The 27,640-nt window shown below is 43.1% G+C and overlaps 2 protein-coding genes and 14 non-coding genes across 23 annotated transcripts in view; 15 read left to right on the forward strand and 1 right to left on the reverse strand.

Moving 5' to 3' along the window:
- Positions 1-18,459, forward strand: part of shisal1b (shisa like 1b) — a 44,165-nt gene extending 25,706 nt beyond the window's left edge. The window contains exons 5-6 of one of the 2 annotated variants that reach the window (XR_015100605.1): positions 14,766-15,613; positions 15,693-18,459. Coding sequence is in view for 1 of the 2 variants with exons in the window: in XM_086108255.1 (XP_085964381.1) it covers position 14,766 (1 nt within the window). In the remaining variant the exon portion in view is untranslated. Of the gene's footprint in view, positions 1-14,765 lie in introns of both variants that reach the window. The other variant, XM_086108255.1, reaches the window with a different exon arrangement.
- On the forward strand, positions 1,896-1,967 carry trnaq-cug (transfer RNA glutamine (anticodon CUG)). Its single transcript has one exon. It is a non-coding gene; the product is annotated as a tRNA-Gln (tRNA).
- Positions 2,263-2,334, forward strand: trnaq-cug (transfer RNA glutamine (anticodon CUG)). The gene has a single exon. It is a non-coding gene; the product is annotated as a tRNA-Gln (tRNA).
- Positions 2,715-2,855, forward strand: LOC147206816 (U4 spliceosomal RNA). The gene has a single exon (XR_015100832.1). It is a non-coding gene; the product is annotated as a U4 spliceosomal RNA (small nuclear RNA).
- Positions 3,164-3,235, forward strand: trnaq-uug (transfer RNA glutamine (anticodon UUG)). The gene has a single exon. It is a non-coding gene; the product is annotated as a tRNA-Gln (tRNA).
- On the forward strand, positions 3,487-3,558 carry trnaq-cug (transfer RNA glutamine (anticodon CUG)). Its single transcript has one exon. It is a non-coding gene; the product is annotated as a tRNA-Gln (tRNA).
- LOC147206819 (U4 spliceosomal RNA) lies at positions 3,790-3,930 on the forward strand. Its single transcript, XR_015100838.1, has one exon. It is a non-coding gene; the product is annotated as a U4 spliceosomal RNA (small nuclear RNA).
- Positions 4,575-4,715, forward strand: LOC147206820 (U4 spliceosomal RNA). Its single transcript, XR_015100837.1, has one exon. It is a non-coding gene; the product is annotated as a U4 spliceosomal RNA (small nuclear RNA).
- trnaq-uug (transfer RNA glutamine (anticodon UUG)) lies at positions 5,034-5,105 on the forward strand. The gene has a single exon. It is a non-coding gene; the product is annotated as a tRNA-Gln (tRNA).
- On the forward strand, positions 5,326-5,397 carry trnaq-cug (transfer RNA glutamine (anticodon CUG)). The gene has a single exon. It is a non-coding gene; the product is annotated as a tRNA-Gln (tRNA).
- Positions 5,631-5,771, forward strand: LOC147206823 (U4 spliceosomal RNA). Its single transcript, XR_015100835.1, has one exon. It is a non-coding gene; the product is annotated as a U4 spliceosomal RNA (small nuclear RNA).
- LOC147206824 (U4 spliceosomal RNA) lies at positions 6,450-6,590 on the forward strand. Its single transcript, XR_015100834.1, has one exon. It is a non-coding gene; the product is annotated as a U4 spliceosomal RNA (small nuclear RNA).
- Positions 7,191-7,262, forward strand: trnaq-cug (transfer RNA glutamine (anticodon CUG)). Its single transcript has one exon. It is a non-coding gene; the product is annotated as a tRNA-Gln (tRNA).
- LOC147206826 (U4 spliceosomal RNA) lies at positions 7,500-7,640 on the forward strand. Its single transcript, XR_015100836.1, has one exon. It is a non-coding gene; the product is annotated as a U4 spliceosomal RNA (small nuclear RNA).
- LOC147206827 (U4 spliceosomal RNA) lies at positions 8,316-8,456 on the forward strand. Its single transcript, XR_015100840.1, has one exon. It is a non-coding gene; the product is annotated as a U4 spliceosomal RNA (small nuclear RNA).
- A 1,544-nt stretch (positions 18,460-20,003) lies between the features above and the next one.
- parvg (parvin, gamma) lies at positions 20,004-27,415 on the reverse strand. Of its 7 annotated transcripts, XM_086108248.1 has the most exons (15): positions 25,585-27,415; positions 24,932-24,956; positions 24,726-24,840; positions 24,159-24,223; positions 23,284-23,386; positions 22,825-22,959; positions 22,296-22,411; positions 22,173-22,228; positions 22,066-22,097; positions 21,438-21,502; positions 21,241-21,312; positions 20,740-20,808; positions 20,561-20,662; positions 20,372-20,444; positions 20,004-20,190 (listed from the first exon to the last, which is right to left on the reverse strand). In XM_086108248.1, the coding sequence occupies exons 3-15, from the start codon at positions 24,802-24,804 to the stop codon at positions 20,090-20,092; spliced, it is 1,068 nt and encodes a 355-aa protein (XP_085964374.1). In that variant the 5' UTR covers positions 24,805-24,840; positions 24,932-24,956; positions 25,585-27,415; the 3' UTR covers positions 20,004-20,089. The 7 variants fall into 7 exon arrangements, 6 of the variants coding, with proteins under 6 accessions (XP_085964374.1, XP_085964376.1, XP_085964371.1 ...); XM_086108250.1 differs by lacking the exon at positions 24,932-24,956; XM_086108245.1 differs by lacking the exon at positions 25,585-27,415 and having other exon boundaries at positions 22,066-22,094; positions 24,932-25,576.
- Positions 27,416-27,640: the final 225 nt, after the last annotated feature.

The raw sequence follows: 27,640 nt of genomic DNA on the forward strand, positions 1-27,640 counted from the left end.
TGGAAGAAATTTCTTAACTAGAAAATTTTGTAAGTAAAGACGCATTTTCCATGTAAATGCCCAAATCCGTTCCAAGCCCCCCCAAAATTCAGACATAAATAACTCAGAGCTGCGAGGAGCAACCCATACTGTATTTTTACCTTTGGTATTTTGAATTTTTTTCGTATCTAGAGGCAATATTTTCCTGTTGAGACATTTCGTAACTTGAAAATATCGCACCGTGAATGATTTACTTTCTTATGAAACGGCACGGTGGCGCCATCTTATGGCATCCTCTGACATTTCTTTTCACGGAATTTGTGATCAACCTCAAATAGGAGGATTACCGTCTGTGATGAAACTGAAATGAAGTAAAACTGCTCCCTCCCTCAAACCGGGCTACCCGAGTAGGGCGTTTCTAAAGCGCCCGCGGAGCAATTGAGGGTATCAGCATTGTGTGGCCAGGGGATGTTGAGGAGTGGATGAGGGTGGTCTTGACCCGCAGTCTCTCCACACTGGTCGGTGACAACTTGAACCACATGCCCACAGCTGTCTGTTTCGCGAAATAAAACACTCCACTCGGTTTCCTGTCGTATTAATAATGCTAATAACCATTTCATGTTGACGTCATTCCTGGCAAGTGTGACTTGAGGGCGGCGCGCCAAGACCTCGCCAAAGCATATCAACACTCGCCATGTGGTGCGAGCTAATTAACGTCACGGCGCAGCCTGTGTAGAGGAGTCAAAAAGGTTTTCCAAATCCCTTCTGGCTTTGCCACAAGAATGTGGATCTTTCTCCTCATGATCTTTTATTAGATGATTTCCATTTTTGTGTTTGTTTTTTTCTCCTCGGGAGTGCTGCATTACAATAGCTTTCATGTTTGCAACTTACTGTTTCACTCTTTTCTGATTTCTTGAACAAATCTTAAGACCGTTCTGTTAAATTCAACAAAAACAACAAAGTGTCACTGAGAACAATTACAAATGGCTTTGACTTTTCGCGAGAGACACATTTTAGTCACAGATGAGGACAGCATGAAAGGCGTGCTTTGGCAAAATGGAGCCGGTGGAGCAGACTGCTGCTAGGCTTTGGTAGGTTTTGTTGTTGTTTTTGTGGGCGTGGGGCGGGGACCGTTTCAAAAGAGACTCCAGAGACAAAATTCTCAAATACATTTGATTTCGGATTTGATTTGGTTTTTAACATTTGCTGTATTTTTTCTGTCAATGCAATTTTGTTCCTGGACAGACGATCAGGTAGGCTCTTATGTGGTTCCATGGTGTAATGGTTAGCACTCTGGACTCTGAATCCAGCCATCTGAGTTCAAATCTCAGCGGATCCTGGATTTTCTTTGCGGGGGGTCTGCCTGCTTGAACATGTCACCTGCATCCAAATGGACCCTGCCTCAGGACCACCTTGCCGGACACACAACTGCAGGCTCCGTGAGCAAAACCATCAATACCCGCAAACACTCCCCGACATTGCTATTGTCTTTGCACAGTGGTAGTTTCGTAACCAACAAAGTCGAGCCAAGGAGCTGAAAACTTAACTCCATGGTCACGTCGGCGATATCAAATTTTGTTCCTGGACAGCTTCACTGGTGGTGGTTTATGTGGTTCTGTGGTGTAATTGGTTAGCACCCTGGATTCTGAATCCAGTGATCTCAGTTCAAATCTTGGTGGTACCTGGATTTTTTTGGGGGGTATCCCTGCTTAAACTTGTTACTGGAACCCAAACAGACCCAGTGTCAAGACCACCTCGCGTTGATATTGTCTTTGCAGAGTAACAATATCGTAACCTATAAAGTCGAGCCGAGGCAAGATGATTGCCAGCTGACAAATTGACCCAATTCCCCTCCTTGGTCACGGCGTCTGAATCAATTTTTTTCCCTGGAAACTCTGAGTAGGGTAGATACATGTGGTTTCATGGTGTAATGGTTAGCACTCTGGACTCTGAATCCAGCAATCCGAGTTCAAATCTCGGTGGAACCTGGATTTTTTTTTTTGGGGGGGGGGGGGGGGTCCCCTGCTTGAACATGTCACCTGCACCCAAACGGACTCTGGCTCAAAACCACCTCACCAGACACACAACTGCAGTTTCCTTGAGCAAAACATCAATACCTGCAAATACTCCCCTGTGTAGATGTTGTCTTTGAACAGTGGTCCTTTCGTAACCTATCAAGCACCATTATTGCCAGCTGGAAACTTTACCCAATATCTCTCCTTGGTCACGTGTAGTCAGAATCAAATTTTGAGCCTGAAACGTCTCACAGCAATAGGGATGTGTGGTTCCATGGTGTAATGGTTAGCACTCTGGACTCTGAATCCAGCAATCCGAGTTCAAATCTCGGTGGAACCTGGATTTTTTAAAAGATCGACTGTTTTTAAAAATAAAACAAAAACACTAGGTTTTGGGTTTTGTTTTTGTTTTGCACATCCATGGTTACATTTGTCTCCTGTGCCCAGACATACCCCAATTCAAGACCACCCCATCTGGACACACAACTGCAGTGTCCTTCAGCAAGATACCAAGACCTCAAAATGGTCTCTTTGATGTTGGAGCAAGCAGTGGGTGACGCTCCCTGAATCGACTCGCTGTGATCGGTCAAAAGTCATATACATGTGTCCTACGAGGCCATGATGAAAAACTGTGGTAATGTAAGTGCTGCCCCAAGTGTGACCTCTCACTGTAAGGAGTAGCAAGTGACAATGACATGTTGAGGTCAAGCAGCCAGCGGTATCTTTGCGCAGCGGCAGTATCGTTGCCTATGAGGTCTAACCGAGGCGTGATTATTGCTAGTTGAAAACTTTACCCAATACCCCGCCTTGCTGACTTGAAATATAGTCAGCTATGGCAATTTTTGGTGGTCTCTTCGGAGACTGATTTATTCTGTCAATGAAATTGTGTATCCACTGTGTGTATCATTGAAGCTTCTTTATGGTGGGTTTTTTTTTATCTCTATCACTTTTTCTCAAGGCTTTGTGAGACCCAAAAGGTTTGTATGATGTCATAATTGGTTTGATCCACGGACAAGTAAGCACTTCTCCATGAACTGTTCATGAAAAACTGTGATTATGTAAATGTACGCCCCCCTTACCGTAAGGAGTACCGAAAAGTCATCATGTAGGTGCGCTGGTTGTGGTTTCTGATCCTGAACATGCTGACGGCGGACATGTTCGTTGTAACTGGTTCCATGGTGTAATGGTTAGCACTCTGGACTTTGAATCCAGCGATCTGAGTTCAAATCTAGGTGGAGCCTGGATTTTTATGCATCCATGATTGTCACCTCCGTCCTAAAGGGCACTCAGGATCAAGGCCGCCCCACCTGGACACATAGCTGCAGTGTCCTTGCAGTTTATTTGGTCGCTTTGTCCACCTTTTTTACAGACTATGTTCTTGATAAAATTAAATTAAAACACACACACACACACACACACACACACACACACACACACAACCCCCCGATGCCAGTTCAAAATGTCCACTTTTTGAGATCAAACAAGTTCATGTGGTTCCATGGTGTAATGGTTAGCACTCTGGACTCTGAATCCAGCGATCTGAGTTCAAATCTCGGTGGAACCTAAATTTTTTTTTTTGGGGCGCATACATACGTACATGGTTCAGATTGTCACCTGCACCTTGATGTTCAAAGCCATCCCTTTGGGACACACAACTGCAATGTCCTTGAGCAAGACGCCAATTCCTCAAAATGGGCGCTTGAACAAGCAGTGGGTCAGTCTTGCTCCAAGTGCGACCTCTCACTGTAAGGAGTATCAAGCCACAATGACATGTTGAGGTCAAGCGCTCAGTGGTATTCTTGCGCAGTGGCAGTATCGTAGCCTATGAGGTTTAACCGAGGCGTGATTATTGCTAGTTGAAAACTTTACCCAATACCCTGCCTTGACAACTTGAAATATAGTCGGCTATGGCAATTTTTGGCGGTCTCTTCAGAGACTCAATTTTTCTGTCAATTTAAGTTGTTTTTCTTTCTTCACAGTTTCTATTGAGAATCTGTGAGAGCTAAAAAGTTTGCATGATGTAACAATTAGTGTGATGCACAGACAAGTAAACAACTGATTGTGAAAAACTGTGCTGATGTCAATGTAGCTCCAAGTACGTCCCCTGACTTTTAAGAGTACCGAGCAGTCGTCACATTGGTTCACTGGTTGAAGTTTCTGATCCTGAACATGCTCACAGTGGATGTGCTTCTTGTCCATGGTGCACTTTGAAGCCAATGAACTGAGTTCAAATCTTGGTGGGCCCGAGCGATTTTTGTCCATTCCTAGTTATTTGTTACTTGCGCCCAAGGAGACCCTGATTCGAGACCACTCCATTTCGACACAAAACTGCGGTGTCCTTTTGCAAGACACCAATTCCACCAAATGCTCTCCTTTGGCACTACAGCAAGCAGTGGGTGACGCTCCCAGAATTTATTTCCTGTGATCGGTCAAATATCATACATACACGGGTGCTACGTGACCAAAATGTGTCAATTGTTGATGAAAAACGGCGATGAGGTCAGTCTTGCTCCAAGTGCGACCTCTCACTGTAAGGAGTAGCAAGCAACAATGACACATCGAGGTCAAGTGGTCAGCGTTATCTTTGCGCAGCGGCAATATCGTAGCCTATGAGGTCTAACCGAGGCGTGATCATTGCTAGTTGAAAACTTCACCCAATAACCCGCCTTGCTGACTTGAAATATAGTCAGCTATGGCAATTTTTGGTGGTCTCTTCGGAGACTGATTTATTCTGTCAATGAAATTGTGTACCAACTGTGTGTAACGTTGAAGCTTTTTTATGGTGGGGTTTTTTTTTTTATTTCTATCACTTTTTCTCAAGGCTTTGTGAGAGCCAAAAGGTTTGTATGATGTCATAATTGGTTTGATCCACGGACAAGTAAGCACTTCTCTCAACTGTTCATGAAAAACTGTGATTATGTAAATGTGGTTCCAAGTACGCCCCCTTATCGTAAGGAGTACCGAAAAGTCATCATGTAGGTGCGCTGGTTGTGGTTTCTGATCCTGAACATGCTGACGGCGGACATGTTCATTGTAACTGGTTTCATGGTGTAATGGTTAGCACTCTGGACTTTGAATCCAGCGATCTGAGTTCAAATCTCGGTGGAGCCTGGATTTTTATGCATCCATGATTGTCACCTCCGTCCTAAAAGGCACTCAGGATCAAGGCCGCCCCACCTGGACACATAGCTGCAGTGTCTTTGCAGTTCACTTGGTCGGTTTGTCCACCTTTTTTACAGACTATGTTCTTGATAAAATTAAATTGTTAAAACACACAAAACCCCGATGCCAGTTGAAAATGTCCACTTTTTGGAATCAAGCACGCTCATGTGGTTCCATGGTGTAATGGTTAGCACTCTGGACTCTGAATCCAGCGATCTGAGTTCAAATCTCGGTGGAACCTAAAATTTTTTTTGGGGCGCATACATACATGGTTCAGATTGTCACCTGCACCTTGACATACTCTGGTTCAAAGCCATCCCTTTGGGACACACAACTGCAATGTCCTTGAGCAAGACGCCAATTCCTCAAAATGGGCGCTTGAACAAGCAGTGGGTCAGTCTTGCTCCAAGTGCGACCTCTCACTGTAAGGAGTATCAAGCAACAATGACATGTTGAGGTCAAGCGCTCAGTGGTATTCTTGCGCAGTGGCAGTATCGTAGCCTATGAGGTTTAACCGAGGCGCGATTATTGCTAGTTGAAAACTTTACCCAATACCCTGCCTTGACGACTTGAAATATAGTCGGCTATGGCAATTTTTGGCGGTCTCTTCAGAGACTCAATTTTTCTGTCAATTTAAGTTGTTTTTCTTTCTTCACAGTTTCTATTGAGAACCTGTGAGAGCTAAAAAGTTTGAATGATGTAACAATTAGTGTGATGCACAGACAAGTAAACAACTGATTGTGAAAAACTGTGCTGATGTCAATGTAGCTCCTTATAAGATATCCTTTATTTGTCCCACACTGGGGAAATTTACTGTAAAGAGTACCAAGCAGTCATCACATTGGTTCACTGGTTGAAGTTTCTGATCCTGAACATGCTCACAGTGGATGTGCTTCTTGCAAGGGGTTCCATGGTGCACTTTGAAGCCAATGAACTGAGTTCAAATCTTGGTGGGACCGAGCGATTTTTGTCCATCCCTGGTTATTTGTTACTTGCGCCCAAGGAGACCCTGATTCGAGACCACCCCATTTCGACACAAAACTGCGGTGTCCTTTTGCAAGACAACAATTCCACCAAATGCTCCCATTCGGCACTACAGCAAGCAGTGGGTGACGCTCCCAGAATTTACTTCCTGTGATCGGTCAAATATCATACATACACGGGTGCTACGTGACCAAAATGTGTCAATTGTTGATGAAAAACGGCAATGAGGTCAGTCTTGCTCCAAGTGCGACCTCTCACTGTAAGGAGTAGCAAGCAACAATGACACATCGAGGTCAAGTGGTCAGCGTTATCTTTGCGCAGTGGCAATATCGTAGCCTATGAGGTCTAACCGAGGCGTGATCATTGCTAGTTGAAAACTTTACCCAATAACCCGCCTTGCTGACTTGAAATATAGTCAGCTATGGCAATTTTTGGTGGTCTCTTCGGAGACTGATTTATTCTGTCAATGAAATTGTGTAGCAACTGTGTGTATCGTTGAACCTTTTTTATGGTGTTTTTTAATTTTATTTCTATCACTTTTTCTCAAGGCTTTGTGAGAGCCAAAAGGTTTGTATGATGTCATAATTGGTTTGATCCACGGACAAGTAAGCACTTCTTCTCAACTGTTCATGAAAAACTGTGATTATGTAAATGTACGCCCCCCTTACCGTAAGGAGTACCGAAAAGTCATCATGTAGGTGCGCTGGTTGTGGTTTCTGATCCTGAACATGCTGACAGCGGACATGTTCCTTGTAACTGGTTCTATGGTGTAATGGTTAGCACTCTGGACTTTGAATCCAGCGAGTTGAGTTCAAATCTCGGTGGAGCCTGAATTTTTATGCATCCATGATTGTCACCTCCGTCCTAAAAGGGACTCGGGATCAAGGCCGCCCCACCTGGACACGTAGCTGCATTGTCCTTGCAGTTCACTTGGTCGGTTTGTCCACCTTTTTTACAGACTATGTTCTTGATAAAATTAAATTATTAAAACACACAAACCCCCGATGCCAGTTGAAAATGTCCACTTTTTGGAATCAAGCACGTTCATGTGGTTCCATGGTGTAATGGTTAGCACTCTGGACTCTGAATCCAGCGATCTGAGTTCAAATCTCGGTGGAACCTAAATTTTTTTTTGGGGCGCATACATACATACATGGTTCAGATTGTCACCTGCACCTTGACATACTCTGGTTCAAAGCCATCCCTTTGGGACACACAACTGTAATGTCCTTGAGCAAGACGCCAATTCCTCAAAATGGGCGCTTGAACAAGCAGTGGGTCAGTCTTGCTCCAAGTGCGACCTCTCACTGTAAGGAGTATCAAGCCACAATGACATGTTGAGGTCAAGCGCTCAGTGGTATTCTTGCGCAGTGGCAGTATCGTAGCCTATGAGGTTTAACCGAGGCGCGATTATTGCTAGTTGAAAACTTTACCCAATAACCTGCCTTGACGACTTGAAATATAGTCGGCTATGGCAATTTTTGGCGGTCTCTTCAGAGACTCAATTTTTCTGTCAATTTAAGTTGTTTTTCTTTCTTCACAGTTTCTATTGAGAATCTGTGAGAGCTAAAAAGTTTGAATGATGTAACAATTGGTGTGATGCACAGACAAGTAAACAACTGATTGTGAAAAACTGTGCTGTCAATGTAGCTCCTTATAAGATATCCTTTATTTGTCCCACACTGGGGAAATTTACTGTAAAGAGTACCAAGCAGTCATCACATTGGTTCACTGGTTGAAGTTTCTGATCCTGAACATGCTCACAGTGGATGTGCTTCTTGCAAGGGGTTCCATGGTGCACTTTGAAGCCAATGAACTGAGTTCAAATCTTGGTGGGACCGAGCGATTTTTGTCCATCCCTGGTTATTTGTTACTTGCGCCCAAGGAGACCCTGATTCGAGACCACCCCATTTCGACACAAAACTGCGGTGTCCTTTTGCAAGACAACAATTCCACCAAATGCTCCCATTCGGCACTACAGCAAGCAGTGGGTGACGCTCCCAGAATTTACTTCCTGTGATTGGTCAAATATCATACATACACGGGTGCTACGTGACCAAAATGTGTCAATAGTTGATGAAAAACGGCGGTGAGGTCAGTCTTGCTCCAAATGCGACCTCTCACTGTAAGGAGTAGCGAGCAACAATGACACATCGAGGTCAAGTGTTCAGCGTTATCTTTGCGCAGCGGCAATATCGTAGCCTATGAGGTCTAACCGAGGCGTGATCATTGCTAGTTGAAAACTTTACCCAATAACCCGCCTTGCTGACTTGAAATATAGTCGCTTATGGCAATTTTTCGTAGTCTCTTCAGAGACTGTTCTATTCTGTCAATGAAACTGTTTACCAATATATACTGTATATCGTTAAAGCTTTATATGTGGTGTTTTTTTTCTCCATCACTTTTTATTGTGACACCGTGAGAGCTAAAAGATTTGTATGATGTCACAATTGGTGTGATCCATGGACAAGTAAGCACTTCTCTGCACTGTTCATGAAAAACTGTGATTATGTAAATATGGTTCCAAGTAACGCCCCCTTACCGTAAGGGATACCAAGCAGTCATCATGTAGGTTCAGGTTGAAGTTACTCATCATGCTTACAGCCGACATTTTTCTTGTAAGTGGTTCCATGGTGTAATGGTTCGCACTCTGAATCCAGCGATCTGAGTTCAAATCTCAGTGGAGCCTGGATTTTTATCAGTGTTGTGTCCAAGGACCGGCAACCTGAGGCCAAGGACTTGACTCCGAGACCAAGGCCAAGGACTTGGAAAATTTTCCGAGGCCAAGGACCAAGGACTTGCCTCCAAGGCCAAGGACCAAAGACTGATTTTGAAGCTGAGGCCTAGCAGAGGACATGTATAAAACAATGCTATCATACCACTTGGCAGGTCTTCATGATTTGCAACACCCCTCCATCATAACCCCTTGTACTCCCTAACGCTTGAATGAAGTGTTTTTATTCAAAGAGTAGAACAGTCAGGGTACGTTATTTATACTGAGAAAAACAAAAAAGCATATGATATACATTTATGAATTAATGTTTTAGCACGTAGACTTAACAATGCAAAGGTACCGGGTTCAATTCCAGCTCCGGCCTCCCTGTGTGGAGTTTGCATGTTCTCCCCGGGCCTGCGTGGGTTTTCTCCGGGTACTCCTGTTTCCTCCCACATTCCAAAAACATGCATGGCAGGCTGATTGGTCACTCTAAATTGTCCCTAGTTGTGAGTGCGGGCGTGCATGGTTGTTCGTCTGTGTGTGCCCTGCGATTGGCTGGCAACCAATTCGGGGTGTCCCCCGCCTACTGCCCGGAGACAGCTGGGATAGGCTCCAGCACCCCCCGCGACCCGAGTGAGGATAAAGCGGTTCGGAAATGAAATGTTTTAGTGCAGTAGTTTCTTAATATGAAGTAAATCAACACTCAACAGGCATGACATGGCACGGAAGACAAGTTGAGAAATGACTTTGCATAGAAGTCAATCACTGAGTGCAGAAAAAGCGGTAATCTCTGCAGTGATAATTTTACAGTTTACCGGCAGCGAGTCCCAGGGACTCGCTGATCAGAAAAATATGAGTCCCATTATACATTGAAAGAGTCCCAAATTTCGAAAAAAAAACCGACCATGTATAGTAAGGTGTTTTTAGACGAAAAAAACGACCATGTATAGTAAGGCTTTTTTAGCCGAAAAAAACGACCATATTTTAGTAAGGCGTTTTTAGCCGAAAAAAAACGACCATGTATATATAGTAAGGCGTTTTTCGCCGAAAAAAATGACCATTGTAAGGTGTTTTTAGCCGAAAAAAAAACCGACCATGTTTTTAGTAAGGCGTTTTTAGGCGAAAAAAACGACCATGGATAGTAAGGCGTTTTAACCCAAAAAAACTACCATGTATAGTAAGGCGTTTTTCAACGAAAAAAAACAACCATGTATAGTAAGGTGTTTTGAGCCGAAAAAAACGACCATGAATAGTCAGGCGTTTTGACAAAAAAAAAAACGACCATGTATCGTAAGGTGTTTTTAGCCGAAAAAAACGACCATATACTGTATAGTAAGGCGTTTTTAGCCGAAAAAAACCCAGACCATGTATAGTAAGGCGTTTTTAATTGAAAAAAACGACCATCATATAGTAAGGCGTTTTGAGCCGAAAAAAAAGGACCACGTATAGTAAGGTGTTTTTTGCCGAAAAAAACTACCACATATAGTAAGGCGCTTTTCGCCGAAATTCTTTTTCATGTATAGTAAGCCGTTTTTAGCCGAAAAAAACGACCATGTATAGTAAGGAGTTTTTAGCCGGAAAAAAACGACCATGTTTAGTAAGGCGTTTTTAGCCGAAAAAAAACGACCATGGATAGTAAGGCGTTTTTCAACGAAAAAAAACAACCATGTATAGTAAGGCGTTTTTAGACGAAAAAAAACGACCATGAATGTTAAAGTGTTTTGAGCCGAAAAAAACGACCATGAATAGTAAGGCGTTTTGACAAAAAAAAAAAAAAACGACCATGTATAGTAAGGTGTTTTTAGCCGAAAAAAACGGCCATGTATAGTAAGGCGTTTTAACAAAAAAAAACGACCATGTATAGTACGGTGTTTTTAACCGAAAAAAACGTCCATGTATAGTAAGCCGTTTTTAGCCGAAAAAAACGACCATGTTTAGTCAGGCGTTTTTAGCCGAAAAAAATGACCATGTATATATAGTAAGGCGTTTTTAGACGAAAAAAAACGACCATGTGTAGTAAGGCGTTTTTAGCCGAAAAACACGACCACGAATAGTAAGGCGTTTTGAGCCGAAAAAAACGACCATGAAGAGTAAGGCATTTTAGCCGAAAAAAAACCTGACCATGTATAGTAAAGCGTTTTTAGACGAAAAAAACGACAATGTATAGTAAGGCGTTTTTAGGCGAAAAAAACGACCATGAATAGTAAGGCGTTTTTAGACAAAAAAAAAAGACCATGTATAGTAAGGCGTTTTGAGCCGAAAAAAACGACAATGTATAGTAAGGCGTTTTGAGCCGAAAAAAACAACGATGTATAGTAAGGCGTTTTTAGCTGAAAAAAACGCCTTACTATATATACATGGTCGTTTTTTTCGTTGAAAAACGCCTTACTATACATGGTCTTTTTTTTTTTCGGCTAAAAACACCTTACTATTGTCACGTTTGCGAGGTGGTGGTGGACCCCAAAAAGCAGGCAGGAGGGAGGAGCAGGGTGTATTTGAAGAATTGTATTTAAAACAAAGAAAACTACATCCAAAACAAACAAAGTCCAAAGTATCAAACAAAAACCATGACTAAAGCTAAAACATAACAATGAACTAAACATGACAGAAACTAAGAGCAAACAGCAACACACATGACAGTAGCAAGAGCAACAGCAACACACATGACAGTAGCAAGAAGTAACAGCAACACACATGCCAGTAGCAAGAAGCAACAATGACCCGACACCGAGTGTTTGGGCAGGAGTCCTTTTATACAACTAATTACCAAATGACCAACAGGTGTGCAGCTGCCGGGGGAGCCCTACAGTGCCACCTGTTGGTCCCTAAACCGAATCATGACAACTATACATGGTCGCGTTTTTTTTCGTCTAAAACGCCTTACTACACATGATCGGGGTTTTTTCGTCAAAAAACGCCTTACTATACATGGTCGTTTTTTTTGGCTCAAAACACCTTACGATACACGGTCGTTTTTTTCGCCTAAAAACGCCTTACTATACATGGTCGTTTTTTCGGCTTAAAACACCTTACGAAATACATGGTCATTTTTTTCGGCTAAAAACGCCTTACTATCCATGGTCGTTTTTTTTTTAAAAAACGTATTACTAGACATGGTTGGGGTTTTTTCGGCGAAAAACGCCTTACTATACATGGTCGTTTTTTTTCGTCGAAAGACGCCTTATGATACATGGTCGTTTTTTCTGCTAAAAACACCTTACTCTTCATGGTCGTTTTTTTCGGCTCAAAACACCTTACTATACATGGTCGTTTTTTTCGGCTAAAAACGCCTTACTATACATGGTCGTTTTTTTTCGGCTCAAAACACCTTACTATACATTGTCGTTTTTTTCGTCTAAAAACGCTTTACTATACATGGTCAGGGGGTTTTTTCGGCTAAAATGCCTTACTCTTCATGGTCGTTTTTTTCGGCTCAAAACACCTTACTATACATGGTCGTTTTTTTCGTCGAAAAACGCCTTACTATATACATGGTCGTTTTTTCGGCTAAAAACACCTTACTCTTCATGGTCGTTTTTTTCGGCTAAAAACGCCTTACTATACATGGTCCTTTTTTTCGGCTAAAAACACCTTTTTTTGTTAAAACGCCTTACTCTTCATGGTCGTTTTTTTCGGCTCAAAACACCTTACTATACACGGTCATTTTTTTCGGCTAAAAACGCCTTACTATACATGGTCGTGGTTTTTTTCGGCTAAAAACGCCTTACTATACATGGTCGTTTTTTTCGGCAAAAAACACCTTTTTTTTGTTAAAACGCCTTACTCTTCATGGTCGTTTTTTCTGCTAAAAACACCTTACTCTTCATGGTCGTTTTTTTCGGCTCAAAACACCTTAGTATACATGGTCGTTTTTTTTCGGCTAAAAACGCCTTACTATACATGGTCATTTTTTTCGGCTCAAAACACCTTACGATACACGGTCGTTTTTTTCGCCTAAAAACGCCTTACTATACATTGTCGTTTTTTTCGTCTAAAAACGCTTTACTATACATGGTCAGGTTTTTTTTCGGCTAAAATGCCTTACTCTTCATGGTCGTTTTTTTTGGCTCAAAACACCTTACTATACATGGTCGTTTTTTTCGTCGAAAAACGCCTTACTATATACATGGTCGTTTTTTCGGCTAAAAACACCTTACTCTTCATGGTCGTTTTTTTCGGCTAAAAACGCCTTACTATACATGGTCGTTTTTTTCGGCAAAAAACACCTTTTTTTTTGTTAAAACGCCTTACTCTTCATGGTCGTTTTTTCGGCTAAAAACACCTTACACTTCATGGTCGTTTTTTTCGTCGAAAAACACCTTACTATACATGGTCGGGTTTTTTTCGGCTAAAAACGCCTTACTATACATGGTCGTTTTTTTCGGCAAAAAACACCTTTTTTTTTTGTTAAAACGCCTTACTCTTCATGGTCGTTTTTTCGGCTAAAAACACCTTACACTTCATGGTCGTTTTTTTCGTCGAAAAACGCCTTACTATACATGGTCGTTTTTTTTCGTCGAAAAACGCCTTACTCTTCATGGTCGTTTTTTCTGCTAAAAACACCTTACTCTTCATGGTCGTTTTTTTCGGCTCAAAACACCTTACTATACATGGTCGGTTTTTTTTCGGCTAAAAACGCCTTACTATACATGGTGGTTTTTTTCGGCTCAAAACACCTTACGATACACGGTCGTTTTTTTCGCCTAAAAACGCCTTACTATACATTGTCGTTTTTTTCGTCTAAAAACGCTTTACTATACATGGTCAGGTTTTTTTTCGGCTAAAATGCCTTACTCTTCATGGTCGTTTTTTTCGGCTCAAAACACCTTACTATACATGGTCGTTTTTTTCGTCGAAAAACGCCTTACTATATACATGGTCGTTTTTTCGGCTAAAAACACCTTACTCTTCATGGTCGTTTTTTTCGGCTAAAAACGCCTTACTATACATGGTCCTTTTTTTTGGCTAAAAACACCTTTTTTTGTTAAAACGCCTTACTCTTCATGGTAGTTTTTTTCGGCTCAAAACACCTTACTCTTCATGGTCGTTTTTTTCGGCTCAAAACACCTTACTATACACGGTCGTTTTTTTCGGCTAAAAACGCCTTACTATACATGGTCGTGGTTTTTTTCGGCTAAAAACGCCTTAGTATACATGGTCGTTATTTTCGGCAAAAAACACCTTTTTTTTTGTTAAAACACCTTACTCTTCATGGTCGTTTTTTTCGTCGAAAAACGCCTTACTCTACATGGTCGTTTTTTTCGGCTAAAAACGCCTTACTGGATACATGGTTGTTTTTTCGGCTAAAAACACCTTACTCTTCCCGGTAGTTTTTTTCGGCTCAAAACACCTTACTATAGATGGTAGTTTTTTTTCGGCTAAAAACACCTTACTTATACAGTACATGGTCTTTTTTTGGTCGAAAAACGCCTTACTATACATGGTCGTTTTTTTTCGGCTAAAAACACCTTACTATACATGGTATTGAAAAATATGTGTGATTTCTTCTATAGTAATGCACTTTATGATTAAACAAGATTTATAAAGAAAGGAAGTTTTAAACCACTTACACGTGCATATAAAATCTAAATGTAATCCCTGCCTACACCTTACAAACTAAGGAGAGTGCTATTAAATAGTTTTTTTTGGGTGGGGTGCCATTCCCAGAATTGTGTTGTGTAATATGACAACTGATGTGAGAAGATTCTTCTGTACTTTGCCCCCCCCCCCCCCCTCCAAAAAAAAACTCTGCTTGCATTTTGTCCTGGGCATTTTTCACATTTTGGTTCGGAAGTGCGCAGCCTTATGTGGCCTCCAGGAGCACCGATAAAAAATTGGAGCCCCCTTTGTGGTTTAAGTTGCCCGTCACTGCTTTAACATTCTCCCTTTTTGTTTTCTTCTTTGGACAGAGCTATGCGGCCGGCAGACAAGTAGCACGCCGTATTCCCAGAGGCCAGAGGAGAAACCCCCCAACCCCCCTACAGACACTGCACCCACACTTAGATAGCCAGCCATCCAGGACGTCTTTGGCACGGATGCCCCCGCCCCCCCACCTCTGATGAGCACAAGCCAGCTGTGGAATGACATCGCTGGCATTTAACAAGCCAGCTGAGCGACCAGGACCAGTCGAGTCGCGTCGCCACAGCTGAGCCGAGCCAAGCTGACCGCCCGGGATAAGTGAGGCTCAAATGTCTGTCGGCAAGCCGAGTGCGGTCGGGAACTGGATGACGTGGTCGGACCTGAAGGTTTTCAAATATGAAACGTTTATTCGACTGCCGTGTCGGTTTGTGTTGCATAGCAGTTAGACACTGTTCGCTATTTTATTTATGTGGTGGTCACACAACACGGAGCGCTGAATCTTTTGGGGGCGACGTGTGATTCCTTAGGTGGATGCTGAGCATCTCACGTAGACTCCGCTGTTTTCGTTTCCCGAGGCCGCCACGACGGCGGTAATATGTGGCGCGGCAACGTGTGTTGACGAGTGCTTGATACTGTAATGCAGGGGTGGCAAACTGATTGTTGTCGCGGGCCACATTGGAGAGTCGTTATGGCATTCAAACCATATGAGGAAGTCAAGAATAATGGTTTATTCAACGATTGTTGAAGTGACTGTCATGAGGGCTTTGGTCACAAGAAAATGCTTACAATATACAGTGGTACCTCTACTTATAAAATGAACATGTTCCGGAAGAAATTTCTTCACTAGAAGATTTTGTTAGTAGAGACGCGTTTTCCATGTAAATGCCCTAATCCATAGGTGACACACCTGATTCAAATGATCAGATCATCAGCAAGCTCTACAGAAGGCTGACATTGAACCTGTTCATTTGAATCAGGTGTGTTGCAACAAGGGAGACTTGGAAAACATGCAGGGCAGCGGCCCTTCAGGACCTGAGTTTTACACCTATGCCCTAATCCGTTCCAAACTCCCACAAAATTTAGACATAAATGTTTTCTAAAGCATAAAAATGCATCAAAATATGGAACAAATACATGTTACAATTAGATTCCGAGGGGGCGAATGACGAGGACGCTGCATAGACACATATATATTTATCGATATACACACATACGGTAGAGGTCCCTCTTAGCCAATGGGATGCCAGGATGATTCTTGGTACTAGCCAATGGCAGAGCAGCTAAAAGTATGTTGCGTTCAGGAAACTTGGAGCTATGACTAGCCCATACTATATTTTTACCTTTCATATCTTGAAATATCTTTCGTAACAAGAGGGAATATTTCCCTGTTGAGGCGTTTCATAACTTTTCATATGAAGAGACGTTCGTAAGGAGAGGTACCACTGTATGTTATTTATTACGTATGAGAATTTGAAATTTTGCAAGATTTTAGCAAGCATCAATCATGGAAGGTGACATGTTTGATTTGCTTTCGCGGGCCACATAAAATGATGTGGCGGGCCTGATCTGGCCCCCGGGCCTTGAGTTTGACACCAGACAGCGTAACGTTGCCGAGAGAGATGCGCCGCTTTTCCTGCTGTAGCTCTAAAAATATAAATAGATTTTTTTTTCGACGTGTTATCGGTGTTTGTTATTGTTTTCAGGGAGGGTTGGGGAACCTAACAGTGAGAGCGATTGGTCTCAAAACAAGTAAAACCTCAGTGGAACTCTTATTAAGAAAAAAACAAAACAAAAAAACGTGTTCATCAAAACTGATGCCAATCAACATGAGTTCCATCACAGTCCTGAAGCGCATTTTTGAGAAGTGATCGCAAGCGAATCATCAGTGAGGATCAGGGAGCCCGAGCAACCCATTCGAGCCGAGTTGCGACGGCAACTTCCATCAACAACCGCGCCTTGAGCAATACAATGCACCTCATCCCATCAAGGGGGTTCATCAATTTGTAATCGCAGTCGTCCGATTGAACATCAAAAACTTAATTGTCAGCAATAATGTACAGTAAAGTGAAGGATGGCAAGGCGTCACGGCAAACAAAGTGCCACACACACACGCACGCACAAAATCTGCCTGTTCTGAAAATGACAAATTGGGAGGATTTTGTGTCCCCCGCCCCCCAAAAAAATATTCTTGCAATCCTAACTTGTTTCTAGGCTATTCATGATAACGATGACTTTTTTTTTCAATTGATGGATGTTGAGAAAATAATTTCTCCCAAAGCAAAATGCAGAAAAATAATCGGAAGGTGTTAGATAAGAATGTAACATTTTGTGCATTATGTCAATAAGAAAACAATAATAATTCTAATTTTTTTCATTTCTAAATGATCAGGGTTAACACTTCGTATGTTGACCTTGAAGTAGGAAAAAAAAAAAAAGAAATCAAAAATTGATCTTCGCTGTTTCTGGGATTAAAAACGTGCAAGATAAAATCATAAACTCAAATTTGACTACCTTTATTCTATCATCGTAAAATACAAAATGCTTACAAATTTAGAATGTCATGCTTCATTCTTGGTTAAAAAAAAAATTACTCCAAATAGTGGCAAAGTAGTTTGTTTTTTTTTGCACAGGGGTTCCCCCTACTGTTGGGAGGTGGAATCCAACGCCGAAGAAAACGAAAGAAGCCGAATTGCATTCAAAGTTTGTTGAACGTTTGCGCTCAAGCCTGAGTGAACGCCGTTCGTCAAATCGCATTTTTGAATGTCTTCAGAAAAAAAAAAAAACCCCACACAGCAAAGTCAACAAACCACTTGCCTCTATTCAACCATTTTCCAAAAGACTGAAAATTTCGTCACACGGTGATGAGAATTTGTCTTGATGTTTTGACAGTTCATCAAAAATGACTTGGGCATTTATTGTGTCTTTGATTTGTGCACAACAACAACAATAACCCTCCACTGTTCCTAAAGTAGGTCACGCCATGTCACCATGGCAACAGTCGAGATGCCGTTCTCCCAGTGACACTAAGGGGGGGTGGGTTGTTTTTTTAAAAAACTTAAACGACTTACACGCGGCGGCTTGGAAGTTGCCCGTCGCAGCCTTCCTGGAGTTATCTGCAATCATAGCAGCGTTTGCCGGGATGTTAGCGGCCAGTTCGGTCCCATCGGTGGCGCTCACGTTTAATTGGCTGCCTGGCGCCGCGCGCTTCCGCGGCCGCACCGACACATTTGAACACGCGGGAGAAATAATTGTCCCGCGGATCAGCCGTGCTTTTAATTCACGCTCCCTTGCTCTGCAGCTGCCGCCTCTGTTCCCTGTCCAATTGGGGGGGGGGGGGGGGTTCTCTATTCATTTATTTATATATTTATTTTGCTGGAGTTTTAATTAACCGCCAGTGCGAGAGAAGATTCCAGAAAAAGGCGAAAGGATTGTGTTCTCTCGGGGGTACGACATCCCTTCCCTTTCGCCCCCATTTTATTGTTTTTGTGGCCCTGCCGCCGCGACGTGACGCTCCCCCGGCAAACGAAACAAAGGGCAGAAAGAAAGGAGCGCGCGTCCGACCGGCGGGTTGTCATGGTAACCGTTGCCTTACAGTCGAATTACGCACCTGTACACACGAGCGTCGTCACTTCTGGTGATCAGTGTACTGTTCTGTAGCTAGAATGTCGCGTTCCGTTTCTCAGTTCATTGCACTTGTTGACTTTGTATCGTCACAACAGGGACAAATAAAAGTTTTATCTTTTACACCGTGTTCAAAATGTTTTGTATTTGTTCTTTTTTGGGGGGGGAATAATTGGATATTTGTTGTCCTATTTTTTTTTCTCCCCAGAAGGGTTTTTTTTTTTTCCTCACAAAGGTCGCGGCGGGGTGCTGGAGCCGATCCCAGCTGTCTTCGGGCAGTCGGCTGGGGACACCCTGAACCGGTTGCCAGCCAATTGCGGGGCACATATCGACCAACAACCATTCACGCTGACACCTAGGAACAATTTCTAGTGTTCAATCAGCCTGCCACGCATGTTTTTGGAATGTGGGAGGAAACCAGAGTACCCGGAGAAAACCCACGCAGTCCCAGGGGAGAACATGCAAACTCCACATAGGGAGGCCGGAGCCGGAATTGAACCCAGTACCTCTGCACTGTGAGTCAACGTGCCAACCACTGGTTCACCGGACCGCTCTTTCTCTCTTTCTCTCTCTCTCTCTCACACAATGATTTGCTTTTTGCCACTCTTACGTGACTCTCTAACAAAGCCAGACATCCTGTGTTTCCTTTGACGAATTTCCAGATTTCTGACGGATTTTTGCTCACTATAGAAGACGGCTGCCTTTGACCTCGACACCTGACTTCCTGTCACTCGCTGCTCCTCATGTCACCACCAGAAAGTTTGTTAGCGCACCACTAACAAGCCCGGGCTGGCGGCGGCGCCCCTCATCCTGATCCTGTCAATCACGCAGTATCCTTCCCCCCGCCGGCCCCCCACCTCCCCTGCTTCTTCCTGTGTGCCACTAAGTGCGTGTGCACACCAGAGGTCTGTTGGTCATCCATCAGCGTCCAAATGAAGAAAACAAACAGTCCCATTTCCTGCCATCGGCCACATCCCGCCATGGTGAGTCGATTAAAAGTCCATTAGAGTTCATCCGCGGATTTGCTACATCGCATTAAGTCGGCATTAATGTTGTTAAAAGTGGCCACTGGCCGAATCATTGACGGCGCCCAACAAATAGCCCCCCCAAAAGAAAAAAAAAGTGACTATTAGCCTCTTGTACGCCGCTTCGAAATGAAACTACTTTTTGTCAATTTTAGAAGCACTCATAAGGAACCAAAACGGGATCAGGGGTGTTGTAGTCAACCCGCTTATTGGAGCCTGATCACGAATCATTTCATAACTCTTTCTTAATACAACATGTTGATGAAGTTCGGAACTTTATGGGGGGGGGGGTGAAATGGGGATGTGTGAAAAGCCGGGTTAAGTCGCAGATCTGGTATTGCAGCTCTCATGAATTTTTGATAGACTTCTCTGTGGGACGGAGTTAAGTCCAAATAAAAAGACGAAGACAAGCCCACACATGCTGCTTTTCAAGGGAAATGTTCATGAAAGCGTTTTTCGTGGCTGTCGTCACTGCTCTTGCCGTTACAGCTGATCAATAAGACGATTGGATCAAATTGTCGTTGTGCTCTTCTGTAGACCGTGTTCCAAGAGACGATTACAATCCGGTCCGACTATTGTTGGAGGGCATTTGATTTTACAAATCTTTTGATCCAAACAGCAATTTCATTTACACACAGCAAATAAAAATCTTTTATCGTTTTACTTCTTTTTGGAAGACCAAGGGGATAAAACAACTGGGTACATCTTGAGTGTAATAAATTCCAGTCTCAGACACATTGGGCGGCCATTTTCTCCTTCTGCTTTGCGTGCTTGTTAAAAAGAGCGTAGAGGACCTTCAGTGTGGCTGCCACGTCCTGAGCGACGACATCTAAACAGGAAAAGTTGACAGGGTGGGTTGCTTGGTCCTTACAATCAAGCAAATTAGCTCGGCTAACTTTAGCAGTAGCTACTAACTGCCGCGAGGTGACAAAGTATTTTGGTGACGGTGGCTGTGTTGTGACGAGTATGTGTGAGAGTTGGGCGGCATTGCGCAAGCGTGGCGTTTTTACCTTGTGGTTGAATCGAGGACACGCGCAGGCCCAAATGAGTGAGGAGGCTCAGGGCCAGCGACACGTTGTGCAGCTAACAAGTCAAAAAAAAAAAAAACACAACAAACGTGAAAACTAGCATTGCAGTTAGTGGCCGAGTACACTGACGGCGGCATCGTCGACTCGGCGGCACGTCTGAAAGGATCGTACCATCTGCGCGTGGTTGACGGGTGTCAGTCTGAAGTCACAGAGAGGAATGAAGAAACCTTCCAGTTGGCCAATCAGCAGCAGCAGAATCACGCCGTCGGAAAACTGCACGTAAAAAAGGCAATCTGAGACGATGCTACCGATCGGATGACGAGATTGTGCACGGTGATCGACGTCGGTACCTGCTTGTCCAGATCGGACACGTGCAGGCCCAGTCTGGCCACGCTCGTGTTCACAAAGCCAAGTAGAACCTACAGCATGAGAAGGCATTTTGTTCAACACTTGGCCAATGGTGTCCACTTTGCTTCCTTTTTTAAGAACCATTTTAGTAGTACTAAAGCAAATGTTAATTGAGGCAAGTCGCTTTATGTGCGGAGATGAAGGGAGGGAGTAAGGCAAAATGAGAAACTGCAAACATGGATGGCTGTTTGCTCTGTTGATTAATGGGCATTTTCCTCAAAGTAAAAAAAAAGGTTCCACCGGGTACTAGTTACCGTCAAGTAGAACACGAGTACCCCAGAGGTCTGTTCTAAAAATAGCTCACCAGTGATGCGACACTGATGCAACAATTGACTGCATACATTGGGGTGACAGAGACTCACCGCACTTTGCTTTTTGATGACTTTGAGTGATATTTTGATTCAATTCAAAAACTAGTTGCAGAAATTTGCACTCTGCAATACCATTAACACACGTTTATCCGCGTCGGGCCTCAAAAACTCGATGCCACGAAAGATGCAAAGGTCCAACAAGGCCTGAGGGCGAAAGAGCAAAAAGTCCAACCAGAATGCTGATTAATTGGCCGTCCATCACTCCCGTGCCTCCGGAGCTTTCTGCAAATTGGCAAATTGCCCCGGCTTTCCCCTCGTGGTTTTTCTACCTGCTTCGCCAGTGCGACCTCGTGAGCCTCCATCCTCAGCAGCTCCTCGACTTGATTCGCGTCCCCTGCACGGTGGAGCACAAAAGCCCATTAAGTGTGCGTCATGAGTCAAGCACAGATTTTTATTTTTGTCTTTACAATGCCAATGGAGTGTTTTTTTATATATATTTCCAAACTATACTACATGAATAAAAATGATGAGTAAGCATATTTGTAATCTTCATAGTGTTGATGTGCTTTCCGTGCCGTGCCAGTGTTGGTGGCGTGTTCTGTTTTCAATCATGCAAGAAAAAAATGTTATTTCATTCATGAATATCATTTTTAGATAAGTAAATAGTACGAGCAATTTTTTCTTTCTTTTTTTTTTTTTTTTGCTTGAACAGAATCTGGAGGTAAGCGCAGGGTTGGGTGTGGTTAGTGAAAGTTTTCTGGAAAATGCTATTGGCCACAGTAAAGTGGGCCTCGTGCTTTTTCACGCAAAGTCGGGTTGCTTTGAATAGTTATTCGCATTTAATAACGGCATTTTATGTTTACCAAGGTTATCTTTGTCCGATGTTTACATTTGTTTGACAGTCTGAAATGTTAAATGGGGAAACAAAGCAACTGGCAAATACTTTTCTTTACTCACCATGGGTGCTGCCGAGGTTCTCCGAATGGCTGCTGACAACACCAAACAAAAACAAGAAGCAATGAGACGTTCTCCTCAGACAAAGAGAACGTAAAAGCGATCATCACCTCTCTTCTGTCAGGACTTCGCTTCGAGCATCTGATCGGATCCCCGTCCCGCTCACCTGCACGGACGTCTGCGTGAGCTAACACTCGACCCAGAGCTTTTCCCCGCCTGAGGCGCCGACTTACTTCCACGAGCGCAACTTGAACCTTCACGTCGGAGGGTAACTCCAGCTCGGGCTGGAAATGTCTCACCATGGCAACCAGCAGATGGAGAGTGGCCAGGAGATCTTTCTTGTGGATCGCTGAACCAACAACCACAAACCTCATCAAGTCATACGTCAAAACAACGGGCGAGATGAGCCCCTTCCAAATTTCGTCAATATACACTCCCCTGTGATGTTGTCACAAAAGAAAATTGAAATGGACTGTGTTCAACCAAGTCAAAAATCGATTGGGGACAGACTGCATCAAGTGCCGGAACCAGATCTGTAATTATTCCGTCAAAATATATGCCCAGATAATGTTGGAAACAAAGAAACATGTTTTGACGTGGAAAATGACATCCGAGGCGCAAAAGTTGACATTGCTTGGAAGATTCACCTCTGTAGCTCTTTGTTAGTGGCCATCAGGAACAATCATAACTGCTCAAAACCAGAAAGAGAACTTCTCTGATGGAAGCTCCGCCCCTCCCACCCCATTTGTCAGCATGACTCACAGCTGACGTCCCACTTGGGCGCGCGCCGGTCCAGCCTCTTGTCCAACTCCTCCATGACGACTTCCAGCTTGCGGATCTGAGCCGAGCTGGTTAGCGCGATCTCTTCCAAGGGCAAGTGCGCGCCAGCCAAGCTGGCTGCAGGGACGAACGAAAATCGAAAAGAATTCAGCATCCTTCGCTGTTCCACCCTTTTGTTATAGTTCATCCTTGATTTTTCATGTGCAAATGTATCAACAATAAAACACTCAAACAATACTGTTGGAATTTAAAAACATGTATACATTTGGAAATACGATGTACTTACATTGTAATAACAACGTAATAACTTCAAATGACTATGAACAGTCAAAGCAAAAATAGCTTTCTTTAAATTACCGGTAATCGTGTATGCGTGTGTGTGTGTGTGTGTGTGTGTGTGTGTGTGTGCTGAAGGGACAGAAACGAAGTGTCATATCTGACCCAGAAGATGATGAAGAACCAGTCCGTCGTACAGATCGTCTTCCAGACTCTGAACCACGATGTGCTCTGCTTTCAGAGTGCTATTGATCCAATCCAGCAGCACCTGGCCACACACACACACAGGCACTTTCATCTCTCTGCATTGAGCTCTCAATGCCTTTGATAGTCCTAATTAATTTGGTGAGATCACACCCAAATCCTGAGCAGGATGGAGAAAGGAGCCAAAGAACTCGTCTCTATTCAGTCTGATAACATACCAAGAAGCTTATTTATTCATTGCCACTTGCAGGAGACACTTTCTTGGAGAGCTGTGGGGAGGGGTGGGGGGAGGGGGGTCTGTCATCCAGGAAAGCCTGTCAAGTCCAACTGTGGATCCACCACCAGTGCTTCCCTCCACACCAACTTGTGATCTGCCTCTCCTCACCTCCCATAATTACCTTCATTAAAATTTTATCCAACCATCCACCTCTCTGCCTGCTCCAAGAAGGTCTGATTCCTGCACCCATGCGGGCTGTCGACTGCACGTCTTGGCCAGCCTGGGAAGCTTCTTGGAGCTCCCTCGAGCATTTACTGTGCTTGTAGGACAGCATTTTAGTCAAGTATGTGAAAGCCAATGTGTGAGCCAGTTCCGTGTAGCTCCAGCGTGACAGCGAGAGTCTTTCGGTGAAGAGTGTCAGGGTGCACGTGATCGCGTTTCAGTACTGTGTGTTACATTGTGTGATTTTGTGAGCGTCCTGGAAAAAAAGTATTTTCCTCCAATGACGCATAGAGAGCCGCTGGCGTGCAGACAGAAAATCGGCATCGCAAAATTATCGAAACACATCCGTCGGGAAACGCTACTCTGTATTGTTTATAAAACACAAACATTCTCTTACCTCCTTGAGCTTCTCCAGTTTGCTGTCTTTCAGAGACGCCGGCTGAATAATCTTGGTCCTCTCAACTGTTTGGACAATATATAGGATCAAATATCATCTCTCAGTCAATGCAACGACATCGTCGAGTTCCCAAGTTATGACCTGACATTATATGCTGTTCCCCCCCCCCCCCCCCCCCCCCCCCGAGAATAGCTTCCAGTTGACACTTTGAAGTTGGCCTGATCATTTTTAGCTGATTTGGAATGATAAAAATAGCACCTCAACAATATTAAAATGTCGAATGAGTTGATTTTTGTGAAAATGTTGGTATGTTGCTCAGCAGTTCTTTTTTTTTTTTTTTGTCATCCTTGAATCCGATTTTATTTATTTATTTTTTGACACTTGAACTGGGAAAAACAAATCATAGTCTGTGGTTATTTTATTGTTTGTTTCAAATCCTTTGTTGAGTGTTGAATCTTTAATTCGTAAGTATAATTATGATGAAAAATGGAATGTATTAACAGCACGTCTTCTGCTCATATTTGAAATGGCGTCTGTTGCCTTCCATCTGTTTAGAAAGAAACTTACCCAGGAAGCATTCGGCAGCGACGGCTGCGTCGTCTTCTTCTTGTGCTTCATTGTGATCCGGAGACTTATCCATTTCCATAGCGCCTCCTCTGGCAGTAGTTGATACTGTAATGCCCTTCAGTAGCGTACAAGAAACAGATATTACAATACTTTACTCATTCGACTTGAGTCGGAAAATTGCAAAATTAAATAAAAAAAAACCTTACCTGACGTCCACTCAACTTAAAGCACCTAAAAATGCCAAATGCAAAAAAGGTGTGCGCATGAAATATAAAAGAAACGAATAAAAGACAAAGAAGAATACTAAGAATACAGCAATAAATAAACCTATGCATGTTATTAAGGGCATACACCTATTTTCCTCTTATTTCACTTTATTTTGGTGGGCATGGATTAAATTGTCTGCATAATAATAAATCTTAATATCAATACTTAAAATAATAGGCCTAATAATTATTTGTTGAATAAAAAGCAAACTTAGAGAGGAAAAAGAATATTTAAAACTAAAAGCATGTGATAATATTTTAAAACACACATTTTTTTTCAAATTTCCATCATGTTTTGCTGTAAAATACTACAAAATTCAAGCAAGTCAAGCCTTCAAAACACGTGAAGACCTTTTGAGGGGGGTTTTTTTCCTCCTCAGTATGACACCTTCTTTAATGAGAGGCTCTCAGCGTGGACGTTTTGGTTCCGTTGTCATCTCTGAGTCAATACATCAAAGTAACAAGTGGTGACAAGTCAGACCTCCACATCCTCTTTGCACTTGCGTGTGGCCTCTGACTTTTTTTCTTCCTCTCTTGCAAACAACATCACTGAAAAAAAAAAAAAGGAAAATCTATTTTTTGAAGCCGCTTACCTCCTCCGTTGGCTAAAGGCTGGCGAGAAAAAGCCAAGGGATAAATAAAGGCGTTCAACTTCAATCTATTGTGGATTCCGATGAAAAGCCCTGTCAGCAGGCGGGCGCTTGGAAGAAAATAAAATGTCAGCGAGTCAGAAGTGAAGCAAGACACACTTGAGAGGATGCGGTGTCGAAAACAGTAGCACTTCCTCCTTTTTTTACTGTGATGTCACTTCAGTACAGTGAATAGAATCGGGAAGTGTTCCAAACACTTTGAAATGAGACACTCTGAAAATGTCATATGTCATAAAGTGGTACCTTGACTCATGAATTCTATTGTCATACTCGCAGTTCAGCAAATACGAATGGAATTTTTTTTCTGTTTCTTTCAGAATTTTACATCTTTGGGGGGGGGGGGCACGAACACTTATTGTCAGTTTATGAGTGCGATTTTTTGGGGGGGTTATATTTTTTTCAGTGCATTTATAATGGTTGTCAATTATGTGCAGAGACACCTCCTACCAAATCTATTTTCTGTCCATTGAATGCATTTTTAAATGAATTGAAATGCCATTCATCTTTTCCAGCCCCCTAAAAAACACCAGCATTTTTGTTCTAAATATGAATTAAAAACCCCCCAAAAAAACAAACTCTGCATTGTAAGTTATTACGAAGACTAATGAAATAACTAACTTTGAAAAAAAAACATTTTCATCAAGGAAATGAAATAAAAATGGAAATGCTTGAACTGTAATGAAAACACCAAATATCTTACAACCAAATCAATAAAAGAGAATATACACGAATAAAATGCCGCTTAGCTGAATGCAAGCAAAGGAGTGACATGCAAAAACTCCAGAAAGGCCGACCAAAGATTCCCACTCAAGAATCTCAAAACTGTGACTCAAACAGGCTAATCATGATTCACCACACTCCCGTGAAAGATCATTTTTCCAAGATCATATTTTTCCCTAACCTGAGTCCAGTCAAAGCATTCCGACCAACACTGTTTCCAAATGAAGGGACTGCTGAAACGTGACACTGAGCGGGCAAAGTGCGTGTGTGAGCACATCAATTGGAGTCCCATGCGTCCAGCAGCCTCCATTAGATCCACCAAAACAGACAGGAAGCGCGGAAAACAAGCTGAAAAAAAATAAGGTGAAAAAAGGGACCACCCAAAAGCCAGATAAAGGGGCAATTTGGAGGAAGGGGGCGGGGGGGGGGGCATGTGGAAGGTTACCATAGCAACAAAGAATTGAGCTCTAAAATAAACCCATCATTCCTTTGCCCAAATTGGTGGAATATTTCGGAGGCAGCGCGAACAAATTGTCACTCTGGTGATTCCTGACAGCGCGTTGACTCATCTCCCACTTTCAATAATTCAGCCAAGCGTCAGAAAGCGCAGCTTGCCATGCACTCATCTTCCCAGTGGCACCAGCAGGCGAGGTCTGCACGCGGCGGGCGGTGGTTGAAGAGGAGGGGTGGTTTAGCAAAGGGTCTTCCGCCCTTCTCTCGGAGATGGTCTGAAAGGTCAGTCGATAGCAGGCCTCGCTGACTGCAGCCCACCTGGGGCAGGGCTGCACTTAAAAGGCAACTGCTTATTTGGCACCAAAGGGGAGATGAACGCAATCGGGTTGGGCTACGCCGGTCCGCTTCCAAGTTTTCAAAAGACTCAAGTCATTGGGCGTCAGTGGCAGGCCCAACCCACACGCAATGTCTCAAACCAAACGGTTCGATGAGTCAGCCTCGGCCATCTGTTTGGTCGACATGGTTCAAATGCGGTAAGAATCAGACAAAATCTCAAGGACAAGTTTGTCTTTGAACAAGCAGTGGTAATGGACAACCCCCCCTCCCCCCGAATTGGCCCCTTCAAATCACAATGGCCATCCTCGATGCCCATCTTCAAAACCCGCCTCAAAACTCACTTGAATTCTTTGGCATTCGACTCAGCGTGACGGTGCTTTCTACCGTCTTTATTACCGATTGTTTTACTGTTTGTTGTATATGTTAAATTGCTCCATGTACAGCACTTTGTATGCAGCGATGGCTGTTTGAAAGTGCTCTATAAATGCAG

Source organism: Hippocampus guttulatus, chromosome 4 (assembly GCF_054856545.1).
Source record: "Hippocampus guttulatus isolate MCC_2025c chromosome 4, RoL_Hgut_1.0, whole genome shotgun sequence".
NCBI classification, from domain to species: domain Eukaryota; kingdom Metazoa; phylum Chordata; class Actinopteri; order Syngnathiformes; family Syngnathidae; genus Hippocampus; species Hippocampus guttulatus.

Excerpts from the sequence above, each read along its gene's own strand:
- parvg (XM_086108244.1), bottom strand. The coding sequence starts at position 25,060 with ATGCATAGGTTTATTTATTGCTGTATTCTTAGTATTCTTCTTTGTCTT. Across the intron at positions 24,224-24,725 it reads CGCTGCCGAATGCTTCCTGG|TTGAGAGGACCAAGATTATT; the intron begins GTAAGTTTCTTT and ends TTGTCCAAACAG. Across the intron at positions 20,445-20,560 it reads CCGTCAACCACGCGCAGATG|CTGCACAACGTGTCGCTGGC; the intron begins GTACGATCCTTT and ends TTGACTTGTTAG.